Here is a 15,695-nt window from a genome sequence, read left to right as displayed (position 1 = left end):
ATAAATAGATTTACATGTGCCTTTAGTAATTAAGATATTATTGTAAACAATTATTAGTTTGGAGGTTTTACTTATTGTTTATTATATAATATTGCTCCAACTAGAAGTTTGGCACAGTGATATCTACAAAGTTTGTAAATAAAAAATATATTTAGTGGCAAGAATTAGAATCATGCATCCTTAAATACACAGCCAGATAAAAAAAAAAAGAAACATGCAACATCCTCATGGACTGTGTTCAGTGGCATACTGAGGGCTTGTTGTGTTAGTGATTCATTTGTCACGGATATCAGCAATCAGATAGCGTTCGGTAGACCTGTCGTTTCACACTCTGTTTTGACTCTGCAGGCAGTAACTGTGCTGAGGTTAGAGATAAAGAGTGTTTGCAACATTAATTCTAAGATACAACCTTGCCTTGCTGATGAGTATGTGCTCCTATTGAACAACTGCAGCCATTTGAACAGGGTCGCATTTTGAGCCTGCGGGAAGCTGGATGGACGTATCGATGGATTGCTGCACATGTTGGGCACAATGTATCGGTGGTGTGTCACTGCTTTCAACAGTGGTCTGTGGAACATTCCCACCCTGTAGACCAGGCTCTGGACATCCACGTAGTACAGACGCATGTCAAGATCGATGCATTGTAAGAGCAGCAGTGGCCGACCGAACATCATGCAAGAACAAAACCCAGTCACATGTTGCACCTTCTGTGTCACCAAAGACCATTAGGAACCATATACTTGTAGCAAGATTACAGTCACATGTGCATCTGGCCAGGCTACCACTGACACCACGACACTGCTAAGCATGGCTACTCTGGTGTCGTGAAAGAGTCGACTGGTGAGGGGAATGGTACTCTGTTGTCTTCAGTGATGAGAGTAGGACCTGTCCGTATGTAAGTGATGGACGTACACCTGTATGGCGTACATCTGGTGAGCAGCCTATTCCAGAGTGCGTTCACTCACGTGATTACCTAGTTGTACTTCTTCTTAAAACAAAAATCACCACCACCACACCCAGGCTTCATGTTGTGGGGGGCCATCAGTTACAATTTGTGGTCACAATTGGTGTTTCTGCAGGGTAACGTATCCAGTGCCTGCTACATTGCACACGTTGTTGTCCCCCATATGACTGCCATTTCTTGAACAGGAAGGTGATATGCTTTTTCAGCAAGACAATGGACATTGACATTCAGCTGCTGTGATGCAATGTGCTCTACATGGTGTACAACAACTGCTCTGGCCATTAAGATCACCGTATTTCTCGTCAATTGAACATGTATGGGACATGATGAAGTGCGAACTTACATGTCCTCCAGAGCCTGCAAGAGCCATTGCCGAATTGTATCAAAAGGTTCAAGATGCTTGGGACAATCTATCGCAGGATGCCATTCGGCACCTTTATGATAATTTGTATGTGCCAATGCGCACCTGCATTCCCACCAGAGGGGAGTTCACTGTGTATTGATGTGACTGTTTGAGCACCCTTTACTGTGACATGAGTGTTTAATTTGGTCTGAATTTGTAATCATATACTCCTGCAATGATGAACTACCAGTCACATCGCTTATGAATAAAATTACCTTGTCCTTGAGGATGCTGCACGTTTTCTTTCTTTTTCTTTTCTTTTTTTTTCTGCAGTGTATCTATAGACCTGTACATATGAATGCATAAGATAATTTAAAAAATCTTCAAAGTATACTGGACTGGCATTATTCTACTGGTGATAGTTAATTTTACTGGATGCTAAATAATATATTTATGTGTAGGCTACTACCGGGTCACCTATGACCAACAGAATTGGCAGATGCTGGCAGATTTCCTCAAAAGTGATAGCTTCAATAAAATTGACATCATGAATCGTGCCCAACTCTTGGATGATATTCTTGTCTTAACGAAGTTAAAACTAGTTGATACAGAGTTGGCTATGAATATGACAAGCTATCTTGTGCAAGAGACCAGCCCTTTTCCATGGTTTATAACAATCAAGGCTTTCCTCTTCAATGAAGACCTCGATTCTGTAAGTAAATAACAGTACTTGTAAACATTGCTTTTCTCAATGAGAGATGTAAATGATACTATCTATACAAAAGAATCGTACAATGGTAACAGAGATATATATCTAGTAATGGAACAGTCGCCATAAGACCTATCTGTGTCGGTGTGATGTAAAGCAACTAGCAAAAAAAAAAGTAATGGAACAATAACATTTTTTCCCTTTCTTCTTTCTTCTGTTCTTCATATCATGGATCTTTGAAGAGATAAAAGAATGACTGAGGGAAGCGGGTGTGGGGACTCTGAGTGTGAGTGAGAATTAAGGAAGATGAGGGAAGAAGTAGAGAGTTTGAGGTAGATAATTGGGCTTTTAATGGAGGACAGGAATGAAGGTTGACCAAATTTTTAATCTATACTGTATGTAAAATTCAGCCAAATATCATTGCATATATTTCATCATTGCATATATTTAGATTATTTACATTCATGTAAATCTTCCCATCCTTCTGTTAGATCTGTGGCACTGGACTGGATCTGAGGGCTGGTTCGAGGTCCACTCAGCCTACGTGATAAGAATTGAGGAGCTATCTGATGGTGAGATAGCGGCCCCGGTCTAGAAAGCCAAGAATAACAGCCAAGAGGATTCATTGTGCTGACCACACAACACCTCGTAATTTGCAGGCCTTCGGGCTGAGCAGCGGTCGCTTGGTTGGCCAAGGCCCTTCAGGGCTGTAGTGCCATGGGATTAGGGATTAAGTGGAGAGTGGGAAGTATTCCATACTGTGGGCAAGGCCAGCTGCCCAGGTTCCTGTCCTCAAGGCTGTACTTACACTCTTGCTATGCTGGAGTGAAAAATTTAAGGGATCATGTCAGATTTTATTCCACCATTTGAGTGGTGGTGGTGGTGGTGGTGGTGGTTATTATTGTTTTAAGAGGCAATACAACTGGGCAACTGTCCTCTATTAAGACTAATCAAAACAGAGAAAGGAAGAGGTCTGAACTTCCAGAGACTGAAGGTATTTGCATGAGAAAGAAAAGGGCCACAAAGGACATCAAAATGAAAGAATTACTAGGCCTCACGAACCTAATACCATCGGGATCTAAAGGGAACAAAAGTTGACCAAGGAATGTCACATAGGATAGATGAAAGTAAGTGGAAGCAATGTCAGACTCAAGTAGACTCTGTGATCGCCAACCCACACTCTCCAAGCTGAGAGCTACTTAGGTCCCCTTTTAGTTGCCAGATATGGAACACCATGGATGCATTCTACCACCCTCACCCGTAAGACACACTATGTGAATACTTATCACAAGTGACACATCAGTGATCTACATAGATCTAATTTCGGTTATAGATAGATATTTCAATACTACACCTCTCAGTTATTATTATAGGAGAGTATACTGATTCCTTAGGGCTGCCTCTGTTGAGAGGCAGAAGTATACAGTAGCATGCAATTTAATCCGAACAAAGTCATTTCTAATACTATTTGTAACTACGGTAGAGTCTCGTTAATCCAAACTAATTGGGACCGGAGTCTGTTCGGATTACGAAATTTTCGGATTAACCGGAAACTATTTTCTAATAATCTTATTGTTTCCACATCCCGCTAACTACTTTTACGGTTTCTGGAGACGCCTAGGTGCTGGAATTTTCTCCTGCAGGAGTTCTTTTACGTGCCAGTAAATCTACTTACACGAGGCTGACGTATTTGAGCACCTTCAAATACCACCGAACTGAGCTAGGATCGAACTTGCCAAGTTGGGGTCAGAAGGTCAGCGCCTCAACCGTCTGAGGAAAATAGTTTCTACCAATACAGTACAGTACATACTGTAAATTGAAATGTCCATTCTTTAGCGGTTACTGATGTGATGTTTATGAGACGATGGTTTAACACTGCATCTTCGAGTAGGTTCCAATCTCTACGACAAAAGAAACTAACAGACTTTGTAAAGATAAATGACCAGTGATTGGTGGTTTATGATGAGTAATTATGTTTCAATTACGTTATTCTAGTAAAATATGAGTAACAAAATGCAAGTAAATCTTCATTCTATAATAAGTTCCTTCATTTCAATAAAGATATCTTTTAAAATGCATATTTCAGTTCGGATTTACCGGACTTTCGGATTAACGGGGTTCGGATTAACGGAACTCTATTTGATTTGAAAAATCATGCATTCCGACTAAATACTGTTTCCACTTTCAGGCTAATTCCATTGCAGGTGTATGGTGGTATTAGTATTAACATTATTGGAATGCAGTAATTAAATGAAATATCTCTGGGTATGATCATATACGTTTTCAGTATTGTGCTGTGTTATTGACTGCAAATTGAAACAATAGAAACATTAAAATTCGGGCTGAGAGGCCCAGACAGTTGAGGCGCTGACCTTCTGACCCCAACTTGGCAGGTTTGATCCTGGCTCAGTCTGGTAGTATATGAAGGTGCTCAAATACATCAGCCTCATGTCGGTAGATTTACTGTCACGTAAAAGAACTCCTGCAGGACTAAATTCTGGCACCTCGGAGTCTCCAAAAACCATAAAAGTAGTTAGTGGGACTTTAAGCCAATAACATTATTATTATTATTATTATTATTATTATTATTATTATTATTATTATTATTATTATTATTATTATTTCCGCCTCCGTAGCGTAACGGTTAGTGTTATTAGCTGCCGTCCTCGGGGGCCCGGGTTCGATTCCCGGTACTGCCAGGAATTTAAGAATGGCAGGAGGGTTGGTATGTGGTTAAAATGGTACATGCAGCTCACCTCCAACGGGGGTGTGCCTGAAAAGAGCTCCACAACCTCAGGATGAGGACACGAGTTTTTGATGATGATGATGATGATGATGATGATGATGATGATGGTTGTTGTTGTTGTTGTTGTTGTTGTTGTTATTATTATTATTATTATTATTATTATTATTATTATTATTATTATTATTATTATTGATACATTAAAAAATTGTAACATTAGCTGTACATACCTCTTAAGAGACAGGAGACTCTTCTGGTACGGCCATGTACAAAGAAGGGCACTTGCTCAAGGGAGTAATGGGGTAGCAGAGGGGAAGAAAAAGAGGCCGCGGAAGACCCAAACTAACTTTGGATCAGAAGATCAATTGGATATAACAGAACTCAAGCTCACTGCTGAGGATACATGGGACAGGGTGCTCTAGAATCAGCACAGTTGTGTTGCTGACCCCACATAAGGAACAAGGTGCAGAAAAAGAAGAAGAAGCTGAGCATATTCTATGACACAAAGACAAATTGGTTCGTTGGTGTGGCTATAGTAAATTCAATTTGAAGTAATACCGAGAACCTGGGTCCTTTTTATCACTGTGTTTGGAAATGCAAGACTACACCAAAAGAAAACCATTTAGTCATTAGGAAGAATAAAATAAACCCCAGGCTCTCAGCTGTTGACCTAAACTGAGATTTAAGTCAGAATGGGCAAAATGTTCACATTACAAAAGTTCACTGCAGACAATAGGAGCCAGGAAGAAGAGTGCGCACACCAGCAAAGAAACAGGTTATGATGGATACTATGTGCAAAACTAAACTACATAAAGAATGGACTGTGTAAGATTGTATTTTTAGATGAAAGCTATTTAAAAGTTTGTGGTCAGCATGTTCTTTATGTGCGTAAAGAAACATCAGAGAAAACATCACTTATTCAACAAGCTGCTACACATCCTCCAGAACTGTTATTTTACCTACAAAAGCCAGGACATTTAATCCCCTTTTAAGGGTATGGTGAACAATGACCAGTACATAGACATTGTCACTTGTAAGATAGAAATCGTTTGAAAGATGGTAGTGCCTGAGTTACAAAAACTCTCTCCTGATAGTGAAAATATTTTTCAACAAGATCTTGCAACATGCTGCACATCCAAAAAGGTCAAGAAATTCTTTGAAGAAAAAACACTGAAGTGCTCCCTTAGCCCAGCAACTCACTTGATATCAATCCCATCAAAAATTCATGGGTCATTTGTAAAAAGAGAATGGAAAAACTGTATAGATCAATGAAAGATAGCATGATATGCTTTCTTATCAAGGTGTGGTTTCACTATGAAGAGATCAAGAATATTTGTGAAAAATTGGTCTAATCCATGCCAAAACACATCAATGCTGTTTTGAAGAACAAAGGTCACATGACTTTATGTAATTGCAGAACTGATTTTCAGTAGTTCTTATGACTTTTGTTTCAGTATCTTGTTCAGATTAACTTGCATGCTACTGTAATAATAAATGAGAGCATATTCTTCATCCAGAATTAAGATATCCAAAATTCAGACCTACTAATTTATATTGTACCCTTCAATTATAATCTAGTTTCAAAGGTTGTTATCTCATATTTCATCAGTACTTTACCCACAATTCCAGTCCACAGATTTAGTATTCATGACTCACTTTATCAACACTTGTACTCTTTCTTTCCAGAATTTCTTCATGGAGTTGTCAAAATCCTTTTACAAATTGATAAAAGGTTTTCCGTTAGACATCCTATCGAAGAATGCACCACCAGTATGGGAAAGGGTTATCAGTTATGCATGCGATTATTCAGTGTCACCTGATTGCATTGAAGATGCATACAACCACTTCAAAACATATCAAACAAACTCTTCAAATATCAGGTAAGTGCTTTTGAAACTTGGTTCACATAACGCCAAATGCACTCTCAATATTACAAACTCAATACTACGCAACAATACTGAACAACAATTGATGATCCAGCGAGATTGAAAGGAACATGGAAAGAAAATAAATTTTCTAAACACTTTCCTGCAGCCCATCTCAGTTTATTCAGTACAAGCAGATAAGATGAAAATAAAAACCATACAACTGTGCAAGTTGGCTATGTAGTATGGGTTGTGCAACTGTCAGCTTGCATTCAAGAGATTATGGGTTTGAACCCCACCACACTGAAGATTCCATGGTTTTCTGTTTTCAGATGAGGTAGAAGCTAGTGTACCTTAATTAAGACCATGGCCACAGCCACCTTCTCCCCAGTCCCAGCCTTTCCAGTTCCATTGTCACCAAAACCTGTATGAGTTGGTGTAATGATAAGCTGCTTAGGAAAGAAGTTTTTCTGGCATCATATACTCGGGGAGTTGGAAAAACTAGACCTGTCTCTTAACAAATCAGCTAAGATACATAAAGAAACATCAATTTTCAACAAAGTTCCCTCTGTGGATCAGTGGTAGATAATTTAATTTAGAAGATAATTTAGAGGATAACATGATGGCAAACATAATTGGCAGCTCTGTGAATTTTAGAGAGGACTGAAAGGATACTTTCAGACAGAAACAGATTCCAGAAAAGACATTCCAGGGATCACTAATGAACAAGGGGAGTGTATATGTGAGGACTTACAGTAGGCAGAAGTATTCAGTCAGCAGTATGTAAAGGTAGTTGGATATAAGGATCATCATCATCATCATTCCGTGTCCGGTCAGCATTTCCAAAATGTAGCGACTCCAATGGCCTTGTTGTTCACCTCGATCAGGTCCTGTGTAGTGCAGGGATGTTCTAGTAGGGGACAGATGAGCAGGTGGTTCGGATGTTGTGTTATACCACACTTGCAGGATGCGTCTCCATCAGCTGGAAGTATGGCCCATTTTTGCATGTTGGTCTTGCAAAGAGGTACGCCCACCCTAAGACGATTAAGTGATCTCCAAATAGGGTAGGGCAGGTCATTTCCTGGAGCTAGCTCTTCCTTTGCAGGAGTATCAGGCGGCAGCACGCTCTTCCACCTGGTGATGCGGTTAGACTCAGGTGTTCCTACCAGTGGTTGAGTCCTGGTGATGAAGCTCTTTCTCGACTTCAGTCGACAGACTACAGCCTGGTGATCATGCAGTGGCTGGCGAGAATCATTAGTCTTCTTTGTCCTCTCTGCATCAGCAGCAACAGCCCTTCTGATAGTGGGGGGAGCTATTCCAACAATCGGGTAGAGTTTGTCAACTGGGGTTGGCTTCAGACATCCCGACAAGATACGTACAGTCTCGTTGATTGCAATGTCAACCTCCTTGGTGTGAGTGGATGCACTCCACACAGGTGAAGCGTACTCTGCAGCAGACACACACAAAGCAAGAGCAGAGGTTCTCAGGACGTGAGGGCTTGCTCCCCAGGTGGTGGCTGTGAGCTTTCTCAAAAGATTGTTCCGTGAACTAACTTTCAGCCTGGTGTTGTGGCAATGTTTCTTGAAGGACAGTGTTCGGTCAAGAGTAACACCTAGGTACACAGGTGTTGGACAATGTTCTAGTCGTTTGCCTTGCCATATAATGTCCAGTTCCCGCCGAGCTTCTCTATTCCTTAAGTGAAATGCGCACACCTGAGTCTTGTTGGGATTTGGCTTTAGATGATTGCCTTCATAGTAAGAGCCAAGAGTATCTAGTGCAGAAGTCAACTTTTCCTCCACCTCTTCAAAAGTCTTTCCTTGGGCAGCCACTGCAGTATCGTCGGCATAGATGAAAAGCCTGGTATGTTCCATTATGGGCTGATCATTAGTGTAAATGTTAAAGAGCACAGGGGCTAGCACACTGCCTTGAGGTAAACCGTTCTTTTGTACGCACCATCTGCTCTTCTTACCATGGAGAGAGACTTGGAATCTTCTATTCTGCAGAAGAATGCCAATAAGAGATGTTAGTTGATAATCTTTAGTGAGCTGGTAAATTTTCCTCATTAACTTCCTGTGGTTGATGGTGTCATAGGCAGCTGTTAAGTCAACAAAGGCAACTCCAGTTACCTTACGCTGTTCGAAACCATCCTCGATGTGTTGAGTAAGGTTCAGGATTTGACTGCAGCATGACTTTCCAGGTCGAAAACCAGCTTGTTGAGGAATGAACTTTCCTTCGAGGATGCCACTAATTCGGTAAAGGATAAGGCGCTCGAAGATCTTGAAACAATGACATAACAATGATACTGGGCGAAAGTTTTTAGGATCGTTTGGCTCCTTACCAGGCTTAAGTAGTGCAACCACTCGAGCTTTCCTCCAGAGCTTGGGAATATAAAGCTTATATACACACTCATTAATCATTGTAAGCAGCCATTGCAGAGTAGTCCTGCCGAATTTATTGATCTGTTCTACTCTGATATCATCGATGCCAGCAGCCTTATTTAATTTCAAGGTGGAGATGACAGACTCTAGTTCATTCAAGGTGAAGGGTTCTTGGAGATTATGGTTCTCACTTCCTGGGGTTCGTTCCAGTTGCTCCCGTGTACTCCGACCTTTAATCTTCCCGTTCATGAGTAACTGGGTTGCAATAATGTCCAGATAGAGCAGGCAACTAATACTGATGAATTAAATAATAATTTTATTGTTCTTTTACGTTCCACTAACTACTTTTTGATGGTTTGTGGAGATGTCGAGGTGCCAAATTTTTTTTCTGCAGGAGTTCTTTTATGTGCCTATAAATCTACCGACATGAGGCTGATGTATTTGGGCACCTTCAAATACCACCCAACTGAGCCAAGATCGAATCTGTCAAGTTCAGGTCAGAAGGCCAATGCCTCAACTGCCTGAGCCACTCAGCCTGGCACTGGTGAATTACTGAAGTTTAGCTAGGATAATAAATATATTTACAAAAAGATACAAAAGTTGAAAGCTAGAAAAGCATCTGGGATTGATAAGATTTCTGGGGGTATATTAAAGATAATGGTTTGGAATACAGTGCCATACCTGAAATACTTATTTGATTACTATTTGCATGAAGGAGCAATAATAAATGAATGGAGGGTAGTCCCATTGTACAAGGAAAGGGGCGATAGATATAAAGCAGATAATTACAGACTGGTCAGCTTGACATGTGTTGTTTGTAAGCTCTGGGAGAGCATTGTTCCTGATTGTATTAGACACATTTGCACAGTAACTAACTGATTTGATAGAAGGCAGTTTGGGTTTAGGAAAGGTTATTCCAGTGAGGCTGAACTTGTAGGATTCCAGCAAGATATAGCAGATATTTTAGATTCAGAAGGTGAAATGGACTGTATCGCTGTTGACCTGTTCAAGTCTTTCAATAGGGTTTTTTATGGGAGTTTAATGATTAAAATGAGGGCTATTGGACTTTTTTTTTTTTTGCTATGGGCTTTACGTCGCACCGACACAGATAGGTCTTATGGCAACGATAGGATAGGAAAGGCCTAGGAGTTGGAAGGAAGCGGCCGTGGCCTTAATTAAGGTACAGCCCCAGCATTTGCCTGGTGTGAAAATGGGAAACCACGGGAAACCATCTTCAGGGCTGCCGATAGTGGGATTCGAACCTACTATCTCCTGGATGCAAGCTCACAGCCGCGCGCCTCTACGCGCACGGCCAACTCGCCCGGTGGCTATTGGACTAGAATCACAAATAAGGCTATTTTGTTGTAAGATGGACAGCAGACAATGGCATGATGATAAACAGGATGAAAAATCATATTGTAAGTTTTATCAAGAGGAAAAGTCCTCTCAGTTTTAATTACTCTGTTAATGGGGTGATAGTACCTCATGAGAATCACCGTAAGTACGTAGGTGTTAATACAAGGAATGATCTTTGTTGGGGTAATCACATTAACGAGGTTGTAAAGAATGGTAACAGATCTCTTCACATGGTTATAAGGGTATTTAGGGGTTACAACTCAAAAATATCATAATGGTTCCATATTGACAATATAACATAAAGAGATTCAATTCTTTAAAAAAAAAAAAAGAATTTATTACATACATAAAATTAACATCTATTCGTTATATAACTGCACGAGCAGCAAATACCAGGAGAGTTCATTTATGGTAAGTCACTGTGCTTTTTTTATGTATTGTTAGTATTAATGCATTATCGTTGGTACATAAAATGTATGTATTATTAGATACTTGGATGTTGTCATATTCAGGTAAGTTGCTCATTCCAGATGGTTGCTTTATAGTTATTGGGCACAATGGATAAACAAAGAGTGAAATAGGACGAGTTCATCTGATGTATTCTTGATGAGCTGGATAAAGATGAAAGTGGGGAAAACAACCGTTTAGAAACCAAATCTGAGAACGATGACTCACTGATGATGAGCCAAACTATTCACCCAGTGACTATGGTTCTAAAAATAATCTCGACTGTGGCCCAGATTTACGAGTTTCTGTTGAAATACAACAAATTGAGTGGCCATCGAAAGAGAAATCTCAAAAGGGAACTAGGAAGAGAATAACAGAAGCGACTACTTCAAACAACTCAGCCTAAGCCTCTAAACCTCTAGAACAGCTTTTTGTTGACTGTGACATGGATAAACTCTTTGGTAAGGATGGGCATATATTGGAAACAACTGATTCAAACACAGGAATATACACAAAAAAAAACAAAAAAAAAGAACATAATTCATATCTGTCAAAGACCTACGTTGAAAGAAGAAGCTCATCCACTTAGATGTTTAGAAATATTCTTTACTAACAACATAATGCAAACTATACTTTGTAATTCTTAAATAATATATTACTTCTAGCAACAATGTGGAGTTTTTTTGTTGTTTTAGTGTAGATATGGACATGCATGTATATTTGATGTATGTTAGTATGGGGCAGCTTGTGAATAATGTTAGTACTCTGGGATTAAATAGATTTACCTATTCAATACTTGTTGTGCTAATTATATTAACAGTTCTTTTAAAGTACTAGGACATCTTTTGACCTTTACTTTTGGCCATCGTCAGGTCTAATCAAAATTGATATAAACACTTCAAAAATTGAAAGAATTGTAAAATTTATGCATGTTTTTTATTATGCATGTTTTTAATAGGGTATCTTTGTAAATAATGTTTCACTTCTTTAAGTGTTTGTATCAATTTTTATTAGAGCTGGAGATGGCCAAAATTAAAGGCCAAAATTTCTAGTATTTTAAATGAACTGTTAATATAATTAGCACGACAAGTATTGAATAGGTGGATCTATTTAATAAATTCTTTTTTAAGAATTGAATCTCTTTACGGTATTTAGGGGTTGTAGTAAGGATATAAAGGAGAGAGTGTGTAAGCCCTTGGTAAGACCCCAATTAGAGTATGGTTCCAGTGAATGGGACCCACACTAGGATTACTTGATATGAGAGCTGCAAGATATCCAAAAAGATGCAGCATGATTTGTTCTGGATGATTTCTGACAAAAGAGTAGTGTTAGAAAAATGTTCCAAACTTTGAGCTGGGAAGGCTTGGGAATAAGGAGATGAGCTGCTCTACTAAGTGGTATGTTCCAGGTGGAGATATGGTGTGGAATAACATTAGTAGATGAATAAGCTTGAGTAAATCTTTTAAAGGTGGGAAGGAAATATGAAGATAATATTTGAATTTAAAGGGACAAATTGGGGCAAATATTAATTTACAGGGTGAAGAATTAGGGATTGGAATTATATATCAAGGGAAATTTTTGGTAAACTTCCAAGTCCTTTTAAATTTTTTAAAGAAGAAACTAGTAAAATAATTGATTGACAGCACTCAATGCATATCAATTATGATTGATTGATTGATTGATTGATTGATTGATTGATTGATTGATTGATTGATTGATTGATTGATTGAAATTACTTTCAAGTTTAAAAACTTCATGTTTATTCCGTATTGAACCGAGAATATAATGGAAACAAGAGAGGTCCACCTATTCAATACCATATAATGTTATAAGAAAAATTATAACATTTTATTATACATGTACCGGTTTCGATGCTAGTGTGCATCATCATCAGCCAAAAATAAGAAAATATACATAGACAAAGTCACAATAAACAATGCATAAAGTACATACAAATTTTACAAAACTGGCAAGATCTAATTAAAAACGGGATACATAAATATTAACCTATGACCTAAACTTAAAAAATAGCACCAAGTGTCTTAAAAATATGAATGTACGTCCTCTTGATAAAAGTCCTCTGAATCTAAAAACATTAAACCATGTGCAGACAAAGACCAATGTTTCACTATCATAAAAGTCCAAGAACATAATTTTAATTTTGTTAGAACATATGTGTAAAAGGTTTACTTGCTAAACATTCACGGAGTATAAGAGTAACCAGTGCAAGAATTAAGAAACCGTTTTTCCATTGGTTAAAAATGGCTGTCATTAAAATAACACAACCAGTCAAAAGACGTAACTTCCTATTTTGCATGATAAAACATATGTCTTCTCTAACATAGCCGCTTTCTTTAAGTATTAGATAACAAGATCTTTTTAATGAAAAATTTTTGGCGGACGCCGTGTTTCCAGGGTACTGTTCTCGGTTCAAACTAGGACCTGAAGCAAAATAAAAAAGAAAAGAATATCAAGAAAGGCTTTTTAAAAAATCTTGTCGTAAAATTTTTTCGTGAATAAGAGACTCACCTCTGGGAGCGTATATATTATGTGTTATTAGACGTTAGGGAAGACACTGAGAGCCGCAAGACACCATGACCAATGCACTCGCGTTGGAGGGGAAGGGAGGGGGAAGCAAAACAAGGGAGGCACTGAGAAGGAGTAGGAGGGGCCCGGAGCCAATGGCAATGAAGGAAGGAGGGAAGAGGGAGGGGAATTATGCAGGGCAATGCGGCGAGAGGGCATGGCGTGAGAACTTTTTTGTATGCTACGAAAAACTAATTTGCTATTAGAAGCTTTTCTAAGTCTGAAAAACGCTATCAAAAAATCAAACAATACTCTTGGTTTCTCAGAAATATCATTAAGATTCAAACCAGTATTAAAGTATTGGTCCAGGTGAATAAAACAGCTCTCAGTGATGTCAAGTAAAGTACCTTTATTAATAACCTGTAAAACTGTGAGATCCTGATCAATGCTAGTAAAATTATGTTGAAAATCTTTCATATGCTGCCCCATTGCTGAAAACTTATTGTACCTAACGGCATTAACGTGTTCCGCGTATCTAATTTTAAAGTTACGCCCTGTCTGTCCAAGGTAAGAACTGCTGCAGTCATGGCAGCATAATCTGTATACTCCAGAACTATGAAAAACATTATTTCTATTTAATGAAGTGGAGTTATGCAGGGTGTCAATACTTCTATTATTAGTTCTGTAAGAAATCTTAGTGTTATGTTTTCTGAAGATGTTGGTGATGCTGTGTATTTTATTTGTGAAGGTAAAAGTCGAAAAATTATTAACTTTGGGTTTTTCTCTCGAAAGGGTGGTATTAGGACGGTACTTAAACTTGTTAACAATTCTATCAATGAAAGCATTCTTAAAACCATTGTTTCTAGCTATCGCCCGGATTAAATTTAGTTCTTTATTCAGATTCTTTTTTGACATAGGAACTCTAAAGGCTCTGTCAGCCAGACTATTATATGTGGCATTCTTATGGGCCTGCGGATGGGAAGAATCGTTCCTGATGGTGATAGCAGTCTGAGTAGGCTTTCTATAGATATTATATGAAAAGGAAGAAAGTGAACGAGTAACCGTTAGGTCCAAAAAATTTAAACGATTATTATTCTCGGATTCTAAGGTAAACTTTATATTCTGATCTAAACTGTTAAGATTGTCAAGAGTAGCTTTTGCATCTGTGGACCGTTCATCTAGAATTACAAAGGTATCGTCCACAAATCTGGCCCAGAAATAAATATTACTGAAGGTTAAATTTTTACTTATAGCATTATTTTCTAAGTGGTCTAAGTAAATCTCTGCCAAAATCCCGGAGGCCGGTGACCCCATTGCCAGACCATTCTGCTTATAAATGGTATTATCAAAAGTAAAGTAATTATTATTAATTAGCAAGTTAAGAAGACTCATAAAATTTAAAACTTCCAGTTTACTTAGCTGACTATTGGCAAGAAGATTCTTCTTGATGATAGGAAGAAGCTCCTTGGTACTTATACTGGGATACATGTTAACTATATCGAAAGAATGCATAGTGTGATAGGGACGAAGAACTAAATTATCCAATCTATTAATTGATTCCGTGGTGTTCTTAATCGAGTTGTTCGAAGAAAACTTGTAATTTTTAGCAAGAAACGTTTGAATAAACTGCGCTAGCTTGTAAAGAGGACTAGGCCTGTAATTTATAATAGGCCGAATGGGGACACCGGCTTTGTGAATCTTGGGAAGTGATCTCGCTGTCGGCAAACTCGGGTTCATGGTTATTAACTTTTGTTTTTCTTGTTCCGTAAAAAGGAAGGAAGAATCCTTCAGGATTTGTTTTAGCTGTCTTTGAATGATTTGTGTAGGGTCCTTCTTTATAATTGAAAAAGAACCATTATTAAAAAAGGCTTTGGTTTTCTGTGTATACTCCGTTTTATCCATAACTACGGTAGTATTGCCCTTATCAGCCTTTGTGATGATAAGGTTATTAGCAGATACCTTCCTCTTGAGGTCCTGAATTTTCTTATTTACTGTATAAGGATCCGTATTATTATTATTATTATTATTATTATTATTATTATTATTATTATTATTATTATTATTATTATTATTATTATTATTAGGGGCTAATGCACGTTTATCAGAAAGAAAAGTTTTTTCAAGTTGCTTTTTAACATCAAATCTGACTTCCCCTTGGAGGTCATGTGGCATTTTACTAATAGCCATCTCTGACTCAATGACAAGTTTTGTAACTGTATTGACGGAATTTAGACATGGCCAGTTGTGCTTAGGACCTTTTTCGAGAATAGCCCTTTCATCCTCATCCAAGGTTATGTTGGAGAGATTGATCAAAGGAGGATGGAACTGAGCCAAGAGACCGTTTTTTGGTTCCCGATTTCCAGT

At 38.4% G+C, this 15,695-nt stretch overlaps 1 protein-coding gene across 5 annotated transcripts in view; it reads left to right on the top strand.

Annotated features, from left to right (window-relative positions):
• The window catches only part of LOC136877760 (aminopeptidase N), a 210,109-nt gene that overhangs the window by 110,103 nt on the left and 84,311 nt on the right, over positions 1-15,695 (top strand). For 4 of the 5 annotated variants that reach the window (XR_011018591.1, XR_011018592.1, XM_068228638.1 and 1 more), the window contains 2 exons: positions 1,769-2,019; positions 6,446-6,639. Coding sequence is in view for 3 of the 5 variants with exons in the window: in XM_068228638.1 (XP_068084739.1) it covers positions 1,769-2,019; positions 6,446-6,639 (445 nt within the window). In the remaining 2 variants the exon portion in view is untranslated. The remainder of the gene's footprint in view (positions 1-1,768; positions 2,020-6,445; positions 6,640-15,695) is intronic. The other variant, XM_068228639.1, reaches the window with a different exon arrangement.

The sequence above is a fragment of the Anabrus simplex genome, chromosome 7 (assembly GCF_040414725.1).
Source record: "Anabrus simplex isolate iqAnaSimp1 chromosome 7, ASM4041472v1, whole genome shotgun sequence".
Classification (NCBI taxonomy): Eukaryota; Metazoa; Arthropoda; class Insecta; order Orthoptera; family Tettigoniidae; genus Anabrus; species Anabrus simplex.
The sequence above is the reverse complement of the archived record's forward strand: the minus strand, read 5'-3'. Positions and strand labels throughout refer to the sequence as shown.